Here is a 22442-nt window from a genome sequence, read left to right as displayed (position 1 = left end):
GTCCTTAAGTGATCTAGAATGTTCTTGCATATAGACATTATGGACGTCTAATATTTTGTATTTCTTACTATATTTAAAGCGGTTTTCTTTTTCTTTTATAAGTCTTTATGTTTCAACATGAATGAAGTCTACATCGCCGCCAGAATGCAAGAATGGCTTCTCTCATCCAACAGCAGAGTCCTCAGCCGTTTCCTCAGAGGAAAAGAAGCGGAAAAATACCAGCGCAGCCATGGATACTTACTTAGCCAGATTGAAACGTGGCTGTGGATAAAACTCGTTATAACCTCAGTATGAACCGCAAGGAGCTTAATTGAAACCCACGTGCAAGATTAGATTATAGAGAAACCCCCAAGTCTATGAAATCAAATTGCTTTTTGGAGTACAATAGCGACGCACACACCCATCAGAGAACTCATTTATTTCCTTCTTGCTTAAGTTTGTGTGAGGGAGGGGGAAAAAATTAATTCCCTAAATCAACTTACTTAAATTGACTGGAGATGACATTAAACTTTGGGTCTCGTGAATATTCTCTTGGATATTCTGCATTCTCCATGGTCCGTAGCTGTGGAAAGGCAATCTTCTGTGCACGATTTGAGAATTGCCTGCCCCCCCCCACCTCCCCTGCACGTTTTCAATATGATGAGGGTGTATCCATGGCTGACAGCATGAACAAGCAACTAACTTGGGTTACAAAAAAAAAAAAAAAAAAAAACGCACAGGGGTTCTGTGTCCGGAGTGAACCTTTAGGACCAGAGCCCCCTCTCACCTCCAGTTCCCTTAACATAAGTGTCTTTGTCAGAACAAACAGTGAAACACACAGGGACATTGCAATCTTTAAAAGAAGAAAAAACATATTCACCACCGAACCGCGTTGTCGGGAAGATTGTACGTTAAGTAGTGTCATAGTATAGGAAGCACACGGTGTGATCCAGGTAGTATAGGAAGCACACGGTGTGATCCAGGTAGTATAGGAAGCACACGGTGTGATCCAGGTAGTATAGGAAGCACACGGTGTGATCCAGGTAGTATAGGAAGCACACGGTGTGATCCAGGTAGTATAGGAAGCACACGGTGTGATCCAGGTAGTATAGGAAGCACACGGTGTGATCCAGGTAGTATAGGAAGCACACGGTGTGCTCCAGGATCCACTCAGACCCACCAAGTAAGCTACACAGTGATGCAAAGGAGATTCAATGACCTCCCCTGACCCCCTTCCCGATAACGGTAGTGAGACGAAAAGCTCCTGCTCTCCTATTGGACAAGTAGATCCAAATGAGCTCTGGAGCTCAGGGGAGGGAGGGAGGGTCTAGACAGCATGTCTGATATTAAAAAGATACTCTAGCAAAGCTGCTTTTGTCCCGACAGCCTAAGTAGCAGATGATACCGAACAATAGGAAACGCTAATTCCCCTTATTAGGACCGTAGATCCCTTCACGCCCTCACTGGCCCCTGGTTTCACCCACATGGTTGGAGGATATAGGACCCGTTCGCCGGGACATTGAGTGGTTACTCTGCTAAAGCACATAGGGGGACACACGTATTGTAGCACTTAAAGAGAACAATTCAGAACCTTTGAAAATGAGGACGAACGCATTCAAGGGTACGCAGTATTCAGACAACAGTAGCCTACTAGGATTTGATACTCGACTGTTGTCTCAGATATAGTGAGAGAATTCCAACAGTGGTTGATTTGGGAGGGGACACTAACTCCAGCCACAAGGGAAGCCATGGTCTTCTGCAGCAAGCATCCCTCCCTCCCTCCCTCCCTCTCTCTTTCGTCTCATCCTTCCTCCATCTCAACACCCCTGCCTGGAAAATACATATCATAAGGGAAAAAACAAGAACTCTTTTCAGTTTTGTTTTTTAAAATAATAATTATTATTACCATGTTTTGAATGTGAATGTCGATGGGAGTTCCTAAATAGGAATGATATGCAGTGTTAAGGAATATACTTTTTAACTTTAAAAAGCAAAAAGCCTTTTTTTGCATCTCACGGTTCACATAATGGAATTGCTCTCTCTCTCTCTCCGTCTTGGTCACGGCTTGGCGGGAGATGAAGGGAGGCGCCTCTTTCTTTTCCTTTGAAGCTGGAATACCTTCACAGCCAACGAATGTCCTCATCTGCCCCTGAGCGTCAGTCCTCAGGCATCCAGGGACTCTATCTGTCCGTCCTTTTCCTCTCAAAAGGAAAAACTCACAATGCTGAATACATTTTTTTTTTTTCCTCAGTTGAATGTCGTACCGATGTAACTGTAATTACTATCTTAAAAGCTTACCGCAGAGATGTTATATTAAATAGTGCTGTGTGCTTTGCGTTCCAAAATCGGCAGCTCCTCGACGGCGACACTCTGCTGATATTTGACCCGCCCCGGGGGTCACCGCGGCTCTCCCATCGCGCCATTTTTCGGACGATGAGAAGGCGTGGAAGAGAGGTCTCTACTTGTGGGACAGGCTGACCCAGCGAGGATGAGTCCACCTCAAAGAGCACCCATGCGTTTTGATTTGTTTTGTTCCTATGTCGCGTCCAAAAACAAAAAGACAACAACAGAGCTCCCCTCCATCTCTCTCTCTCGCTGGAAGACCGAGCAGCTGTCGCCAATCAATCAAACCCAATCAAATGACAGCTATTTGGTTCAAACAACGGATCGACTCATAAAAAAAAAGAAAAAAAAAAACACATTTTAGGTAGGAGCTCTAACTATAATACATTACTGTGAACCTCAATATCAATCATTCTTTATAAAAGAAGCTCTGTTGTTCGTGTCTGTTCAAAAAAAGGTTGTCGTCGGTTTAAAAAAATAAAAACGAAACAAAAAAGAACAAAAAAACAACTACCAGGTTTTCTATGGTCGCCTTTTTTTGCATCTTATTTAGAGAACCTCACACAACCATCGGTCATATGCAGTGTTGTATAGTTGTTGTGTTTATAATGGGACATGATCAAGTCTTAACTCGTCTTATTGGACACAAGGGTGGTGGTGATGGTGGGGGGGGGGTCGTTACGACAGTGGTCAGCCCCCCCACCCTCGGGTGGAGACGTCCTTCACTGCTCAAGAGGTTTTGAGCTACGGTCCGTTTTTTCCGCTCTCCATTTTCAATATTGTCTTTGTTTGTACATTAACAATGCTTTTTATGTTCATATACTGTTTTAACTTTACCATGAACTGTTCTGGCAAAGTAATAAAATATATTTATTTTAAAATACAAAATTTGTGTTGTGTGTGTTTTATTGTATTAGCGCGAGTGTGAAAATTGTTTCCCCGCCTTTTTTCTCTCTCGTTCTGCTCAAGTGGGGGATGGGCTCAACAGAGGACCCCGAGGCAAGGGAGGCATTTTTACATTTCATCGTTTACTTTCCAACTTCATGATCAAAAAGGTACAGTCTGTTTTTTTTCTTTCTTCTTCACTTTTTAACAATTAAAATGTGCCAAAGCACAGCGTTCTAAATCACTAAAAGCCGCTTAAGACAAATACAGAACATTTCAATGAGAATAAAAAAAAAACTGTATATGTATAATAATAAAAAGTGTAAAACACCTACACATTTAAAAATCATTGAACGTCACACCCCTTTTTTTCTTTTAAAATAAAATAAAATGAAACAGAGGAGGGAGGGGGGGGGGGAAATGTACAAAAGTCTTGGGTAGTCTGGTAGCACCGAACGGGAGGAAATTCCATACGAGCGCGGGGAGGGAGTGTCTGTTGTGTGTGTCGCCGTTGGACCTAATCGAACATGTCGTCGTCGTCTTCCTCGTTGTCCGACTCGGCAAAGTACTTGACCTCCTTCTTGGCCCGGCCCGGTCGGTCCCGGGACGCCGAGGTCTTCTTCACGCTGACGCTGTTGCTGTTGCTGTTGTCCAAGTCATCCTCGTTGTTGTTGTCCTCGTCTTCGTCGTCGGACGGGGCTTTCTTTGACTTCTACACGGGGGGGCGGAAAGGAAATTACTTGTTACAGGGGTAGATGGAATTTGGTGATGATGCAGTTGTAGAGAGCTGCTTTTTAAAGTCCGTCTGCACACGTCCAGAGTAATTTGGGTCGAGTTGCAAGATAATTAATTTGATTATGAATACTTTGGAAAACTTTATGATTTACAACAAGAACAGCCATGTCTGATTGATTGATTGATTGAAAATTGTATTAACAGATTGCAGAATGGGTACAGTACAGTACAGCTCAATACAAACAATTGTTAAGGGGATGCAGACCAGAGAAAGACTTTCGTCTTGTTTACATCAGTGTCCCCCAATGTTGTATGTTGTATGTCTCAACGTTCATATTCTGGCCAAATTTTGTATCTTTAACTGTTGTGAAGGATAAGATTAAACCGAATATATATATTTATTATATATATATATTTAAATAGTATTTGTATATCGTTTGATATCCCCTGTATATTCCTTGTACAATATGCACTGAATATCCCTTTAGTCTACTAAACAGCCCATAATAGTTTCATTCTACCATTGGACGAGAACCTGGCGCCAGCAGCCATACCCCTAGGTTCAAGTTCAATCGTGCCGCCCAACATGTCGTGGCAAGCCCGGTTCCGCGTAGGAATACGTCTGGCGAAATACGAATGGTACTATTTGTTCACAGCGCATATATATATGGCGCAAGTAAAGTAGAACTTCCTTTTAGTCCAGTTCTTTACCCTCCAACCGAGTAACAGACGCGAAGCCTCACCCACGACGCACGTGTGGTGCAGTAAGGCCTACTTGGCCTCAGAATAGGCATTGAGATATCGTGTGGATTAATAGTTGAATAGTCATAGTTTGGCACTATACCGTCGAGTTGGACGTATTCTATTAAGCTAATAATAGTCTATTTATGTATGGTGCATCGTGTCGGTTAGAGTTATAAAGTTATCAGTACCCCCATCGTTCCTGACGTTATCTGGAGTCTTAACCAGGCTGGGCAGACCACTAGTGGTGCTTGCATCCGAGGAGCTCCGGGCCAGGGCGACTGGACCTGTATATTGGATTACTCTACCCGGACGACGGCGAGCCTTCCACGGCTTGGATTATGCTTTGGGTGCTTTGATTATTCCATGGATAACGGCCAACACTGCGGAGTGTTGGAACTACCCCCCGGAGAGGAGCAAGGTGAGATGGCGCTCTACACCAGTGAGGTCGCCTCACGTCTCTCCGTTGTGGACCGGCAGCTACCGTCCACCAGAGGGTCCAGCTGTATTCGTCTGCGGACCGAGGTTCTGTGGGCACCGTGTTCAAGACTTTGAATTCTCCCAAGAAATCGTCGGCCAGATGGGATACCGCCAGCGGCTTCTCTAACCCCCCCCTCCTACTGTCTTACAACCAGCGGGACCCCCCCCCCCCCTTAGTGTATCCAGCTATAATCATTTAAGTACCATCGCTATAGTTTCCTAAATATCCAGGTTGTATACTTACTCCCTGCGTAACCAGAGATTGGACATTCAATGTTGATTTACCTACGAATACTCATTTGCCATACAAGTGCATTTCAAATCATAAGTGTAAACAAGTGAACGTTGTATATACCTTTTGCTATATTAAATATTCGATTTGTACATTTGTGTGGACTTCGTTTCATCAGGTGGGAAAGTGTTCATCATATTTATATCATGTACTGGATGGCCAGAAGTTAAAGTACAAGAGGTAGTGGTTTAATAATACCATACTTAACAATACAGTCAGGGAATTGTACCCCTCAGTTACAATTGGTCCTTCGAGCCGGAGGGTAACTAGTGTAATATTAATATAGTGTTATTAATATTGAAATGGCCTATGATGAACACTCCACGAAACGGTCCTCCTAACCTAGAACGCCCGCGGCGCAGACGACAGCCACCTCAGTACTTAGAGGATTACACTGTCAGTCAACTACCTAGCCTTCGACAAACGGTAAACGCGGTAAAAGTAGAAAGTAAAATTATGTCTGACCTTAACGACCAGGTTTCCCCGACCACAGAGGCCCTAGTAGGTTCTAATGTAACTGACCAAGCTCACGGTGGGGACCAGGAGGGAGCTGACATGCCTTTACCCCCCGCCACTACCGAAGAATTAGTCCCCGACCAGCCCCGGGAGGAAGACAACCCTACAGAGAGAGAACTCTGCACGGAAGAAGAGGAGGAGAGCGCCGAGGAAATAGAGCTCCAGGACTCCCCAACGAGTACACCCAGGAGCGGCTCACCCAGGAGCGGCTCACACAGGAGCGGCTCACCTCCACAACCGCCTTCCCCCAGCGAAGCGGAGAGGATGCTACAACAGGCGTCCCTCGTCAGCCTGACAGCCTCTACCGAACGCGATCGACTTCAGGGTGTACGCGATCGTCTCCAAGCACAGGCGCTTAGCGAGCGCGAACAACTCCAAGCACAGGCGCTTAGCGAGCGCGAACAACTCCAAGCGCAACAACGGAGCGAAGAAGAGCGCACACGCCTGGAGATGAGACGCCTTCAGACGGAAGAGAATATGGCAAGAGACCGGGCAGACGCCCAGCGCGCCACTGCCGGTGCCCAAATAGAAGCAGATCTCACCAAGCGCGAAGTCGAGCGCGACAAGTTACAAGCGCAGCTAATGGAGCAGCTGATCCGCAAGGCAACACCCTCTCCCTCCGCCAGGGGTTCAAGGAACTCGTCGAGACAACGGTCAAGGGCAGCGCCTCCTAACCGAGCAAGCGACCCTGAACTTGACCAACAGACCGAGCCTATACCCCCCGCAGACCCCCTTCCCAGACCGGTCCAAGCGAGACCCAGCTACAAGAAAGGAGCGGCATACACTGCGGAGAAGCTAAATAAACGATTACAGGATCTGGAAGACCTGATAGAGGAAGAAGAGGGAGAGGAGGAGAACCAAGCCCGACGACAGCACAGTACTCCACCGGACCAGGAGGTCCAGTACAGCCCAGGCTATACCCCCGCGGCGCTGCGCTACAGACCCCCGACTCTATTCACGGGTGAGCATGACGCACGACCAGCCCAGAGGAATAGCACCTGGACCAGCGGGCCATGGTACCCTGTCGGTACCAGCCCACAGAGAGGCGCAAGAGGGGACTCGCCTAGGAGGTCTCTCCCCCAACGCTCGCCGATGTATCAGCCATCCACGGCGTTATACATTGCCACACCGCCCACCAGACGGAGTGTGTACAGAACACTCGCCAGACAATCTGACCCGTTGGGATGTATTCTACCTTACACCACCAGGGCAAAGATGATTGTACGAGCACTATGGGACAAGGACCAGGGCTGGGACGACCCCATACCCGCACACCTTGCCTCAACATGGAGAGAGTGGGAGACGGAACTCCGCTCACTCCCAGGCGTCAATATACGCTGCAGCTACTTCCCATCCACAGTGAGGCCAGAGACATGCAAGATTGATCTACACGTCTTCAGCGACGCCTCCGAAGTAGCCTATGGATCGGTGGCCTACTTGCGTGCCCAAGAGAAGGGAGGAAAGATACACACTGCTTTCATCCTGGCCCGCTCAAGAATAGCCCCACGAAAGCAACAATCTATCCCGCGTCTAGAGCTCTGCGCAGCCCTAGCAGGAGCGCATCTAGCCACGTTAATCCAACGTGAACTCACCATTCCGGTGCACAGAACAATCTTGTGGTCAGATTCCACGACAGTACTCACATGGATCAAGTCTGATTCATGCAGATACAAAGTCTTCGTGGGAGTCAGAGTCACCGAGATTCAAGAGTTAACAGAAGCAGCGAGCTGGCGGTATGTGGACACCAAACACAACCCAGCTGACGTCATCACCCGGGGAATGTCTCTGGATGACCTCACCCGTCGCAACATCTACAGTGACGGACCAGAATTCCTCAAGCTCCCCGAACAAGAGTGGCCTACGCCCACCCCACGGGAAGCAAGTAACGAGGAGGCTGAGAACAAGAAACCTATGTTCTGTGGACTGAGCACAGTCGCCTCCACAGACCCCAACATAGATGACTGCATTACCCTAGAGAGTGCGCAGCAGAGGACATTCCTGTGGCACCACCCAGAGATTCAGTCCACCACTGACATGTCAGCAGCTGACTACGAAGAAGCAGAACTTCTTCTACTACAACGAGCCCAGAGAGACTCGTTCCCCGATGAGCTAGACTGTCTACAGGGAGGAAAGCCCGTCCCATCAGACAGCAGACTGCTCCACCTGGCACCCGAGAGTGGCACCCATAATCTCATCAGAGTGGGTGATCGCCTGCGGAGAGCCCCTGATCTACCGGATGACATTAAGTACCCGATCGTCTTGAACAGCCGACACAAGGTCACAGAGCTGATCATAAAGAAATACGACGAGGATGTACACCACGCAGGAGCAGAGAGAGTCTTCGCGGAGATCAGACGTCGTTATTGGATACTGCAAGGGAGAGAAGCAGTGCGGCGCTTCCAGCGAACCTGTCTAGACTGCCATAAGTGGCGCGCGCAGCCCAGCATACCACGGATGGCTGACCTACCCCCCTGTCGCCTCCGACTCGGCGACAAGCCATTCCACTCCACAGGCATGGACTGTTTTGGCCCGTTGTATATAAAGACAGGAAGAGGAACCGAGAAGCGGTGGGGTATTGTATTCAAATGCATGACCACCAGAGCGATACATATCGAGCTCCTTCCGACCATGAGCACAGACTCATTCCTTATGGCCTTCCGAAGATTCACATCACGGAAAGGAAAACCGTCTACATTGTTGTCTGATCACGGGACAAACTTCAAAGGCGGAGAAAGAGAGCTGAGAGAGAGCTTCCAAGCTATGGGCCCAGAACTTAAGACCCACCTCGCTCCATCCCAGATTGACTTCCAGTTTAATCCCCCGAACGCACCCCACTTCGGTGGAACCTGGGAACGAGAAGTACGTTCTATAAAGACAGCCCTGTACGCCGTGCTTGGGGCCCAGACTGTGGCGGAAGAAGTCCTAATGACAGTCCTCACGGAGATCGAGGGAGTATTGAACTCAAAACCCCTCGGTTACGTCTCCAGTGATGTAGCAGATGTCGACCCAGTCACCCCCAACACACTCCTAATGGGGCGGCTGGACCCCGCGCTACCCCAGACAATGTACAGGCCTGAAGAAGCGAACGGCCGAAGAATGTGGAGGTACAGTCATGTACTAGCTGACAAGTTTTGGAGCAGCTTCCTACTCCACTACCTACCGTCTCTACAGACCCGCCAGAAGTGGGTAAAAGAGAGAGACAATTTGACAGAAGGAACAGTCGTCATGATTATCGACCAGTCACTACCCAGAGCTATGTGGCCGGCTGGCCGCGTAAGCAAAGTGATCACCGGTGCCGATGGCAAGGTCCGAGCAGCTGAAGTACTCGTCCAAGGGCGCACTTACACACGACCCGTGGCGAGGCTAATAGAACTGCCCCGACTCCCAGACACTATCGATGATGACCATGACCCCATGACTTTGTGAGTTGACTGACCCTTACAGCGGACCTTGAGTGGTAGACAGTGCGGTTAATCTGTCTCTGCTTAGCTAATTAGGTGGGACTAATTAGGGGGCGGCTGTTGTGAAGGATCAGATTAAACCGAATATATATATTTATTATATATATATATTTAAATAGTATTTGTATATCGTTTGATATCCCCTGTATATTCCTTGTACAATATGCACTGAATATCCCTTTAGTCTACTAAACAGCCCATAATAGTTTCATTCTACCATTGGACGAGAACCTGGCGCCAGCAGCCATACCCCTAGGTTCAAGTTCAATCGTGCCGCCCAACATGTCGTGGCAAGCCCGGTTCCGCGTAGGAATACGTCTGGCGAAATACGAATGGTACTATTTGTTCACAGCGCATATATATATGGCGCAAGTAAAGTAGAACTTCCTTTTAGTCCAGTTCTTTACCCTCCAACCGAGTAACAGACGCGAAGCCTCACCCACGACGCACGTGTGGTGCAGTAAGGCCTACTTGGCCTCAGAATAGGCATTGAGATATCGTGTGGATTAATAGTTGAATAGTCATAGTTTGGCACTATACCGTCGAGTTGGACGTATTCTATTAAGCTAATAATAGTCTATTTATGTATGGTGCATCGTGTCGGTTAGAGTTATAAAGTTATCAGTACCCCCATCGTTCCTGACGTTATCTGGAGTCTTAACCAGGCTGGGCAGACCACTAGTGGTGCTTGCATCCGAGGAGCTCCGGGCCAGGGCGACTGGACCTGTATATTGGATTACTCTACCCGGACGACGGCGAGCCTTCCACGGCTTGGATTATGCTTTGGGTGCTTTGATTATTCCATGGATAACGGCCAACACTGCGGAGTGTTGGAACTACCCCCCGGAGAGGAGCAAGGTGAGACGGCGCTCTACACCAGTGAGGTCGCCTCACGTCTCTCCGTTGTGGACCGGCAGCTACCGTCCACCAGAGGGTCCAGCTGTATTCGTCTGCGGACCGAGGTTCTGTGGGCACCGTGTTCAAGACTTTGAATTCTCCCAAGAAATCGTCGGCCAGATGGGATACCGCCAGCCAGGGATTAAAGCAAAAAAAAATCTCCTGACTGAACTTTTTTTCTGGCCAAGTCATATTCTTATTTTAACCTCTACTGTATTTTTTTTTTAATAGCGTTAGCGTTTTAAGGGAGCCTACTTGTAGAGCGAGCCTACTGTCCTGACTGTGACTATAGAGACCCTACTGTTGTGTGCTGGAGAGCGTGAATGCAAGTCTTGTGGCTAGCTTCTGATTGATGGCGAGCTAGCACCCCTCCCCACTTTGAACCATGAACTAAATGGCTTGTTATCATACAAACAAGGGACTAAACACGTTTCGCAATTATGCCACAACAACAATGGACAGTCTCCTCCCCACCGTTTGTATATATTTATTTACCACCCACTCACTCACCCCCTCCTAATGTACAGTCTCCTCATCATATGTATATATTTACTGTTAGGATCTCTGGGTAACAGTACTGTATATTTGCATATCGTATATGTGACAAATGTAACAGTACTATTACTATATACCTGTAAGGCATGTATGTCCCTATGTCATAAATGTCATGATGTCATGTGTATGTTGTGTATGTCATAAATGTCACTATGAATTGAAAATGGGGGACCCTGATGATGTAAACAAGACAAACGCCTTTCTCTGGTCTACATCCCCTTAACAATTGTGTGTATTGCTACTGGATTTACAAGATCCAGAGTGAATGAATGAATGAAAACTTTATTTAATACACGAGACCCTCTTCTTGGGACCAAGTAAGGTTTTGTCGATAATCCAATGTATAGTTACAACCCCCCCCCCATCCCACCCAACCACCTCCAATGTACAGTTTCTTCGTCAAATGTATATACTCTTTTTAGACTATTTTTGTATCACAAACAAACAATAGGCTACTGTATTTGTAAATCTGGTATGTCATAAATGTATAGATGTAGCAGTATTGTCTATCTGTATGTCATGTGTGTCATATATGTTATGATGAACTGAAAATGGGGGAACCTGATGTAAACAAGACGAAAGTCTTTCTCTGGTCTGCATCCCCTTAACAATTGTGTGTATTGAGCTGTACTGTACCCATTCTGCAATCTGTTAATAACAATCAATCAATATTTAACAGATTGCAGAATGGGTACAATACAGTACAGCTCAATACACACAATTGTTAAGGGGATGCAGACCAGAGAAAAACGTTCGTCTTGTTTACATCAGGGTCCCCCGTTTTCAATTCATAGTGACATACATGACATACAGGTATATAGTAATGTTACATTTGTGACATATATGATATGCAAATATACAGTACTGTTACCCAGAGATCTCCCGGACAAATGGGAGAAAGACGTTTATTGAGCTTAAAAACAATTGATACCGCAAATAACGTTCTGATTAACAAAGTCATTCGTTTTGTGGCATTAACGTTATCTAGATTTATCAACATTCATACATTTATCAGAAAGCGAGCGGCGCAAGCACACACACGAAACACCACCAACAACAACAACAACGACAACAACACACTGCTTGTCGCGTAAATAACGTTCTGATTAACAAAAGGCATTCGTTTTGTGGCATTCACGTTACCTAGATTTATCAATAGCAATAGTAATATATATGTTTCTTTAGACTAGAATAAGTCAAATGAACTTACGGTCTCGTAAAAAGTTGCCGCATGGTGTTGATGAGTCAAGTTTACTCGCGAGTAGAGCTAGACGCTAGAGAGTCTCAAAATGGGCGCTTCCCATTGGTGCTGAGCACAGCGGAGGCGGGTGAAAGGGCTGTAAACTCAGAACAATCTCGCCTTCTGGTTGGTTGCATTTGCCTGAGAATTTGCCGATTGCTCGCAAATGACTGTTTGGTGCGGCCGCGGTAGGGGAAAAAAGGATATTTGACGCCTCTGATTGGCTCAGGTTAAAATCCGTCACGACTCCAAATCAAATGACGGAATCTCCAAATCAAATGGACGGATATCCGTCCCAAGACGGAACGCTTTAATGCCTGCCGCCAGCGGCTTCTCTAACCCCCCCCTCCTACTGTCTTACAACCAGCGGGACCCCCCCCCCCCCTTAGTGTATCCAGCTATAATCATTTAAGTACCATCGCTATAGTTTCCTAAATATCCAGGTTGTATACTTACTCCCTGCGTAACCAGAGATTGGACATTCAATGTTGATTTACCTACGAATACTCATTTGCCATACAAGTGCATTTCAAATCATAAGTGTAAACAAGTGAACGTTGTATATACCTTTTGCTATATTAAATATTCGATTTGTACATTTGTGTGGACTTCGTTTCATCAGGTGGGAAAGTGTTCATCATATTTATATCATGTACTGGATGGCCAGAAGTTAAAGTACAAGAGGTAGTGGTTTAATAATACCATACTTAACAATACAGTCAGGGAATTGTACCCCTCAGTTACATTAACCATTTGGTTGCCGAAAACGTAGAACTACGTTTCTGTTGCCCGATCGTTGAGTGCTGGAAACGTAGATCTACGTTTTTCTCACAGTATTTATTTTATTCGCTATTGCCATTCATAATTCAGCGGGGCACCTTGCGCATGCTGTACTGAATGTGTCTGAGCTGGCAGACGGTCTTATACCGCCCTCTAACGCCTTCGGCCATTATTGCACCCCGTTAGAAACGGGTTCGTTTCTTTTCTCTACCAAGCTGCGGCGTGGTGGCGGGTCCTAAACACTCCGGCAAAACACGCGCTTGTAGGGATGGTTTGGACTACTGACCCCGCCCGCCAGTTGAAGTGCAATGCCCAACAACGTCGGAGACAGGATCGCTGTGGATAACTGGAATGGCGATGAGATAATTGGATTCTTTTTTTTGCATTACATCAGATAACAGGTAAGGACACTATATATGAAAGCTTGCGTTGATCTGATATTTATTTCTACCGCGATTAACGCTATCTGTGTTTTATGTGTATGGCTTAGGGCTGTCCCCGACTAAGGATTTGGTTAGTCGACTTAGATGGGTTAAAATCCTCTTTCAGTGCCTCTGCCTGTTATCTTAGGCAGTTAGCCTCTGGTATGCGTGCCATTAGCGTTAGCCACGCTTCTAGGCCTCTTTTCTTTTGGAAAGAATGATACAAAATTTAAAAGTATTATACTTTATTTATTTTTTTGCATTTGACTAAGGTAGGCAGTCGACTACGGCTCCTTTCGATCGATTAGTCGACTATTCGACTAATAGGGGTCAGCCCTAGTATGGCTGTTTGCCGTTGTGTTGCAGGAGGGGGGGTAGGGGGCGCGCCGGTCTAAACCACATTGCATGCGTGCACGAGGAAGGATAATAATGATGGTCTAGCGTTGATTTCAGGAAGATCCGATAATCAGGCGAAAAATTATGTGTTTATTGAATTACACAAAAACGCTGTTTTAGCGTCTTTTCCCTGGAATTACTCAGAAGCAACCAAACTAAATTCCTCTAATAGTAACCGGTATTCAATTAAAAACCGGGTCTCTATTAATGACCGGGTGCGCTGTTGAGCTAAGCAATTATAAGCCGGCCTCCTAATACAAGCCGGGTTTCATGTATATTAGAGGAATTACGGTATTTCCCTCAATGGATTTACCATAGGCAATATATTTTGTTATTGTTGTTATATGCTGGCCTGGCTGTGCAGTAAATACCATATAATGGTATGGTGTTAATGTTTACCAAGAGAGTAAGCCTACCTCAGAATTGTATAAAACGAAGTTATTATTATTATACCAGTATTGTGATTGCACTATTTTACTTTATTTTACTTTTTTTGACCACCTGTAATTGCACTGTTTACTACCGTATTTCATACAGTACTTGGTTTCAATAAATGAACCCAGTACATTTTACTGGGTTCAAAAATGTTGATTTATTCATTATGATCAGTTTGAAAAATTGAAATATAGGCCTCTCTCTTATACATGCCTCCTCCTAATACAAGCCTGGTATCCGCTACAGTTGAAACAAATACAAGCCAGGGTTACTATTAGAGGAATTACGGTATATTCATATTCAAAACGGAAATGTACGGATGACATTTTTTTCAGTTTTTTGCATGTTGACCAGAAGCAACTCACTGAGACTCGACGGCGTTATTAGACCCATAGCTATACTATAAAATATAGGTTTACAGTGTTTCCCACAGGATTTTATGAGACTGTGGTGGGTGAACCTCTGCCCCGCTAGGGGGGTCCGGGGGCATGCCCCTCCGTAATGCATCAATCTGGTGCACGTTGAGAGCAAAATAAAGAGGCTAGATCTATGATGAACTTTGTGCTCAAAACACAAAATCGACTAGACTAGTGCTTCCCAATACTCTCCTCGAAGCACCCCAGCCGTTCAATGTATTTGTTAAATTCCACCACCAGCACACCTGATTCAACTTAACTAGCCCTTTATTAGTTGAATCAGGTGTGCTGGTGGTGGAATTTAACAAATACATGGAACGGCTGGGGTGTCTCGAGGAGAGGTTTGGGAACCACTGGACTAGAGCATATAGCCATCAAATATTTCTCTCTTTTTTTTTTTTTAACCTACTTATTTTTTTTTGGTTCATTATACAACTGTGGCGGGCCGCCACAGTCTAGGTAATTAATGGGAAACACTGGGTTTAGCTCTACAAACTACAACTACGTTTACATGGGGTTAATGGATGGCAAGGAAGGGGTCACTTCCCGGAAGGGGCGTGGCACTCAATGTGTTAAGGCACTTCACCAAAAAACAATGCAGATTTATTTTGCACATAATATCACACACATCCAAAATACGGCCACCAGTGATGTCATTGCGGACATTGAATCCTTGTGTTGTTTTAATTACAGCTCCATGAAAAAATAGCAATACCTTGTCTTATAGAGACTGCTACCTTATCATTTCATTGAGCTGAAATGAACACAACACAATGATTGAATGTCTCCGATCACTGGTGGACATATTCTAATTCCATTACTCTCAGTAACTGTCAAACGAAACAAATGTGTGCAAAACTGTTTTAAGAGTTTTTGGTTGTGTGTGAGATTATGTGCAAAATGAATCAGCGTTGTTTTTTGGACATTGTGATTTATTTAATTTATGGTCCACTACATCGGTCCACGGAGCAAGACCGGGCAGATATCGGTCTCTTATACACACACGGCACACGCACGCAGGCACACAACTCACTCTGCTGGGAGCTTTTCCTGCTACCTTCTTCACTGGACTGTAGTCTTCTTCCCCAGAGCCAGATGGCTTCCTCTTCCTCGCCCTGCCTTTACCTGTTGAACCTGTTGGGGAACCAGAACATTCAGATGATCAGACAGACGACCAGAACATTCAGATTATCAGACAGACGACCAGAACATTCAGATGATCAAACAGAGAACCAGAACATTCATATTATCAACCAGGAAACCATAACTTTCAGATTATCAACCAGGAAACCATAACATTCAGATTATCAACCAGGAAACCATAACATTCAGATTATCAACCAGGGAACCATAACATTCAGATGATCAACCAGAGAACCAGAACATTCAGATTATCAACCAGAGAAGCAGGACATTCAGATGATCAACCAGAGAAGCAGGACATTCAGATGATCAACCAGAGAACCAGAACATTCAGATGATCAACCAGAGAACCAGAACATTCAGATTATCAACCAGAGAACCAGAACATTCAGATGATCAACCAGGACACCAGAAACATTATTCTGACAAGAAAGCTGAATCCCTGGATGAGAAGCCTGTACCTTTGAGTGCTGGTGTAGGCTTCTTGGAGCTGGTGTCAGAGTCTGAGTCCCAGATGGTCTTGTCTGGCTTCTTGGCTTTTGGTGCTGGTGCTTTCTTGGGTTTGGGAGCAGCGTCGGAGGGCTTCTTTGCTGTTAGAGAGGAAAAAACAAACCAACAGTTAATAAAAATTTCTGAAGCTGCTCAGTGAATAGAGGCCTTGCACAGAGTGTTTGTGTAGTTCTCCGTCTTTCAAAATGGCTGCCTATAACATGGCAATCATTGTCTTGTACACAGCAATGGAAGAGACAATGGTTGATATGTGCAAAACAACGGTTGCCATGTGTTGATATATGAGAAATATACCAACAAAGAAAGATATAATAATTTGGTGTCTTACGACTGGATCTTGTAAGCAAGTCACAGTAGAACAGTATTATCATGCCAGTGGTTACAGGCAGCCATGTTGGAAGAGAGACAAATACACAAACATTCTGTGCAAGGCACCTATTGGGAAAGACGGTAAAGGGGTTTTGGGTATAAAAACTGAAACATTATGGGTGTCCACAAAGTCAGTCTCCCGTCCATTGTCTGTGGAGCAGCTACAGACGTTATACTAGGGGTGGGACGATACAAGCAACGACACCAAACTGATATTTGGCCCTCGATAGCGATAATATCACAATACACAATATCTGCGATAATCGATAATATACAATATACTGCAAGAAACTTCATCCATGATTCATATATCTGTCTAACTCAAGAAAAAGAAAAAATACCCATACAAATTAAAAAAGCAGGAATTATGCATTTATTTACAGAATTGTCATGAAAGCTCATCAGATTCATCACAAACTGGCCAATTGTATATGAAACAATGTACAACAAATTGCATAGTGCCTCTTTAACACACACTGGCCGCAACTATTAATAATGTCCCCAACAGAAAACCGTTTTACCATCTGCAATACAAATATATATACATCATCCGTTGTATCTAATAAGATAACGTTTTCAGTCTGTTCACCTCATTCCAATCACTTTTATTGCAGTAAAATGCGATTGTCAAGCCAAAGAAATAATAATAATAAATAAATAAATTAAATTTATTATTATTTAAAATGTCTCAACACTGTATTGATATAATATTGGAATGCAAAATCTTGTGATGTATTGCTGTATCGTTCCCCCCCCCCCCCCCCCCACCTTGTACCTGATCACAAGTTTGAGTCTTGGTCTCTCACTTTGGGAGAATAGCGCATGCTCACACATATTGATTGAACCTCACTAGTTCCTAATTTGGGTGTTGTTCTCCTTTAACTTGGAAGAAGTAGAACACCCGCATATGGAATCTATGGTGCCTTCATTGTGGGGTCTGGTGTAAAAAAGAAAATTGTATTAGCGTGCCCTCTAGTGGAGGTGGGGAGGTATTACCTTTCTTGGCTGGAGCTGGTTTGTCCAACGCGGAGCTAGTGGAGTAGGAGGAGAAGGCTGGCCCGTTGTCTTCATCACTGTCAGACTTGGACCGATCTGTGAAGACAAAAGTAACATACTGTTAAGGAACAAAGATGGAAATATCCTACTTTTTACTGTACTACCATTTTAGAACCCTGCGGTTACTTTGGAGAAAAAACTTTTTGCATACAAAATGTCTCACCTGGTGGCAGTATCGCGAGATACTACCCTTTGAACTGGAATGGCTTGGTGTGGATACACCTTTTCTTTTTTTTGTAAGGGCTCCTCCTCCTCGGAGACAGAGCGACACAGCAATCACCTCGAGATTTTTTTGCCTGAAGCCTATTTCCCGTATACACGAGTATAGACATATACACGGGTAATCGCCAGAGGTGCGTTGCTCATGGGACGGGGTTGCACGCCGAGCAACCGGCTCTGTGAGCAGAAGCACGCGCACGCACATGCACACGCGGGCACACAGGAATGCGCTGCACTCAACTGATGCGCCAACTCGCCAAGTACCCGCCTGGCTACTTTGCATAACAATAGCTCAGGCCGTCAGGTATGTTCAAATACATTCTCAGATACATTCACACAAAACTTTAACTTATGAATGAAATGTGTTACATTCCATTCCTAGAGGCAACTAGGCATTGTCTTTAGTCTGTGCGCACGCAAGGGAACATTTATGCGCATGTGTGGGAGCGCGCGCACACGCCCGGGAGTGTGTGTGCATGCGCCCGGGAGCGTGTGCACGTGGCGTCATTAAAACACAGTGCAACCAGCTTTGAAATCACCAACGCACCCCTGGTAATCGCGATGGCGATGCGATCACTGGGAATTATTCTTTTTGAAATACATTCTGGCTAAGGTAAGGTATATTCTATGTATATTTTACCGAACCTGAAACATGTTTTTGTAACAATCACAGTGTCGTGTTTTACCGGACGTAAAACATGCTCGACAAACACGATCGCAGTTTCTAGTTGAAACGACCGCCACCTTTGATTTGGGAGTATTTGGGGTTTCAGGCAATCAACCAGAACGATTTGGGCTTATTGCATATAACGCGCCATATCTCGCGATCTATGGAAAAAGACTGGATTATTTTGGAAATGGCCGATGTTTAGCGTGTAATAGCGCACAAACTAGTGTGTAGAAATTAACTGATTAGTCAGTAATGGACTTTGAACAATGCCTGTCAAATGAGCCATACTATTGTCTCCATAGCTATAATACAGAACACACGATGGGTCTGCAAACATAGCTAAAATGGTCAATAACGCTGGCGCCAGGCGGTACAGATGGGGAAAGTGTGTGGCGCCCAAAGAGTTAAAGTATCTAATATTTGTTTTCTTTTTTTATTACTATGTGTTTGTTATTTCTAAATCAGAAGTTTTATTCACATTATGAGAAGAAAAGGAGTGTAATTGTGGGGGAAATAGGAGCTTGTCTCCTCCCTCTCTGTCCCCAGTTGTATTGTCCCCCTCCCCTTTCCTGGGTATAAATAAAGTAAGAGATGTCCACAAATACGCCACAAGAGGGAGCCCCACGGACCTGGTCGCGTCTATACTTTCGACAACAAACGTTTGTTTCCGCGTTCGAGTTTTGCGCTCTGATTGGCCAGGTCATGTGACATGTGCGCCAATTGTGGGAACTTACCACTGTCGTTGCTCTTTTCAGAGAAGGCCGACTTGGAGGAGGTGAAGACGCTGGAAGGCTCCTTCTTCTTAGCTGCTGGTGCTGACCTACAGGGAGAGGATACAGTGGGTTGGATCAGGATGAGTAAGCAACCAAGCCCCGTTTCACATGCGTAACTCAAACAAACCACTACACATTGTGTTTGTACTTTTTATATTATATTGTATTTGTATCTATACTTTAAGTGTATCTATAGTGTATATACGCAGCGGCCCGCCTGATCTCAAACCTACCGAAGTCGGCCCATGTCACCCCACTTCTTAGGGACCTGCACTGGCTCCCCATTGCTGCACGAATCCGCTTCAAGGCCCTTGACCTAGCATACCGTGCGGCAAAGGGAACTGCTCCCGCCTACCTCCGGTCAATGGTCTCTAACTACACACCCTCAAGACCCCTACGCTCTGCATCTTCTGGCCGCCTCAGACCTACTCCTATCCAAGCTCCGGGAGGGTCATCAAAGAGAAGTCGCCTATTCTCAGTCCTTGCCCCACAATGGTGGAATGAACTACCCACCCCAGTTAGGACAGCCGAAACACGTCCAATCTTTCGCCGTCGACTAAAGACTCACTTCTTCAACCATTATCTGAATATATAAAAAAAAAAAAAAAAAAAAAAAAAATCTAACCCTAACTAACCATACTGTCATGCACTTGTCCTAATAAACTAACCTACACTGTAGCACTCAACACTTTGATGAACATTGTTACTCAGCTGATAGAGTTGTGCTCTTCCTGATGGCTTGTCGTACAGAACTTGTAAGTCGCTTTGGATAAAAGCGTCAGCTAAATGACTAAATGTAAATGTAAATGTATATAGATACTGGACTGTATTAGGACTGTGAAGCTATGCATCCCCCACCCTGTATCCCCCCCATGCTGCTTTGACACTTGAATTTTCCCAAGGGGATCAATAAAGTATCATCTTATCTTATCAGAGCAGGGATGTGATTGCGCCTTAAGAAAAAAACCTGAAAATGTCTAAACTATCTATTTTTTTTTTTTTTTTTTTATATAAACACTCCATTTTAATGAATGAACACATTTTATTTGTATAGATTGAACTGTTTACAGGGAAGAGGAAGGTGGGAGAGGAAAGGGACAAAGAAAATGATCAAATATCTCAGTGTCCCCCTAAAAAATGTAAAGGGGGTCATCTTGACCCCTCCCAAGTCATCCTGGGTCAAACAATAACGTTAGGACCTTATCTTTTCTTCTTTGCAACCAGATTGTGCAACACCTGTAACCGCCTCCTCTGGAAGTCTTGCCTACTGTTGGACTAATGGACTCTTTTGCTTTTCTTTTGCTCTCAGGTCGATTTTGAGAATGAAGGTGGTGACATTTCTCCATCTCAGCTTCTTGGTTATGTCTAGGTTGGCTTCTGTACCTCATGCTTGAGAGTTTGATGTTTCTACAGAGCTTCACATTAACTGGACAATGCTTGCTCTCCCTTGAGTAGTGTTGAGTGGCAGACTGCGGCACTGCTTGCAAGTAACCTTCCCTGGTTGGTCAGTTTTACAAAAGCAATTCAGTATTAGTGTGTTTCCTAGTGTGTTGACGTCTTTACAGCATCTCGCGCCACTCAACAAAACTGCTAACATTATCGATAGCCAATGAAAATCTGTTATGCAAGAATAGCAGGTCTGATAAATGTTGCTTTCGAGTTTCACTTAGACCAGGTGGAAAAATAATCAAAACATACATAAAGCTCAATATAAAAAAAATATAAAAAATGTACCTTTTTTTTAATGAATATATCTTTATCATGATTTTAGGTCCGAAAAACCGGGAATCCGGTTAAAAATGGAAAAATCACATCCCTGCAGAGAGAATCTAAACAGAGTATTTTACTAAATGTTTGCTTCCTATGTATTTTCCTCTCCCTGAGATATCATCACATTATTGTTTCTGAAAGACTAAGGGGAAAAAGCTGAGGAACTTCGGTTCTAGTCTTACTTGAAGGGGTGGGATGATACGATAATGATATTTGGCCCTAAAAATGTACATGAAAGCTTATCAGATTATTTAGTGTGCATCGCAAACTGGCCAATTGTACATGAAACAATGTACAACAAATTGCATAGTGCCTCTTTAACACACACTGACCACAACATGATTATCATTAACTATTAATTATGTCCCCAATGGAAAACTTTGTTACCATCTGCAATAAAAATATATACACCATCATCTGTTTTATATAATAAGATAACATTTTCAGTATGTTCACCTCATTCCAATTTTGTTATATCGATACTTTGCATCACTGTAATATTACTATTACTAATATTACGCAAACTTTCGCAATATATTGCTGTATCAATTTTTTCCCCAACCCCTACTTACTTGGTGGTCTTTTTGGGCTGGGGAGGGAATATATCCTCCTCCTCCTCCTCCTGCTCTTCCTCCTCCTCCTCCTCCTCTTCCTCCTCCTCCTCTTCCTCCTCCTCGTTGTCGTTGTCATTGTAGCAGCTCTTGCTCTCTGAGGCGGGGAAGTCTTCTTTGTAGGACCTCGCCGGAGAGGCAGCTGCGTCCTCCTCGCCCTCGCCGTCTCCGTCTCCGTCTCCATCTCCGTCTCCATCTCCGTCTCCATCTCCGTCTCCATCTCCATCTCCATCTCCATCTCCATCTCCATCCCCGTCTCCGTTCTCCTCGTCCTCCTCTTCCGAGAAGTCGAATGTATACTTGGGCTTGGAAGCTAAAAAGAAACACACAAACAAGGACACACAGTGTCATAGATGCGGGCGTCCGTTAAGACATTAAAAGGTTGCAAACCGTTGCTGTGTAGTTTTTAGATGGTGCAATATATGCAGCCTGAATATCAAACATAACGTTGGACACAGGCAAGCCAAATTTAGCACCGACAGTCTCATCACAATACTGGAATTTCTAACTTTGATACAATAGCTTGAAAAATGCCGATATTCAATACCATTTTCAATAACACAGGGCCCTGTTCAGTCTCTTAGGTTCATACGAGTTTGCATTATACATTGTTGTTTAATACTACTGGTAGGATAGGCTGTGAGTGTGTAGTTTAAATACTACTGGTAGGATAGGCTGTGAGTGTGTAGTTTAAATACTACTGGTAGGATAGGCTGTGAGTGTGTAGTTTAAATACTACTGGTAGGAT

The 22442-nt window shown here is 44.7% G+C and overlaps 1 protein-coding gene across 2 annotated transcripts in view; it reads right to left on the bottom strand.

Moving 5' to 3' along the window:
• Positions 1-3329: 3329 nt before the first annotated feature.
• The window catches only part of top2b (DNA topoisomerase II beta), a 98021-nt gene continuing 78908 nt past the window's right edge, over positions 3330-22442 (bottom strand). For both annotated transcript variants that reach the window (XM_084313087.1, XM_084313088.1), the window contains exons 31-36: positions 21656-22007; positions 19275-19360; positions 17592-17687; positions 16178-16306; positions 15607-15707; positions 3330-3919 (exon numbers count right to left, since the gene is read on the bottom strand). In XM_084313087.1, coding sequence (XP_084169213.1) covers positions 3725-3919; positions 15607-15707; positions 16178-16306; positions 17592-17687; positions 19275-19360; positions 21656-22007 — 959 coding nt within the window. In that variant the 3' untranslated portion in view covers positions 3330-3724. The remainder of the gene's footprint in view (positions 3920-15606; positions 15708-16177; positions 16307-17591; positions 17688-19274; positions 19361-21655; positions 22008-22442) is intronic.

This window comes from Notolepis coatsorum (assembly GCF_963971535.1).
Source record: "Notolepis coatsorum genome assembly, chromosome: 4".
NCBI classification, from domain to species: Eukaryota; Metazoa; Chordata; class Actinopteri; order Aulopiformes; family Paralepididae; genus Notolepis; species Notolepis coatsorum.
The sequence above is the reverse complement of the archived record's forward strand: the minus strand, read 5'-3'. Positions and strand labels throughout refer to the sequence as shown.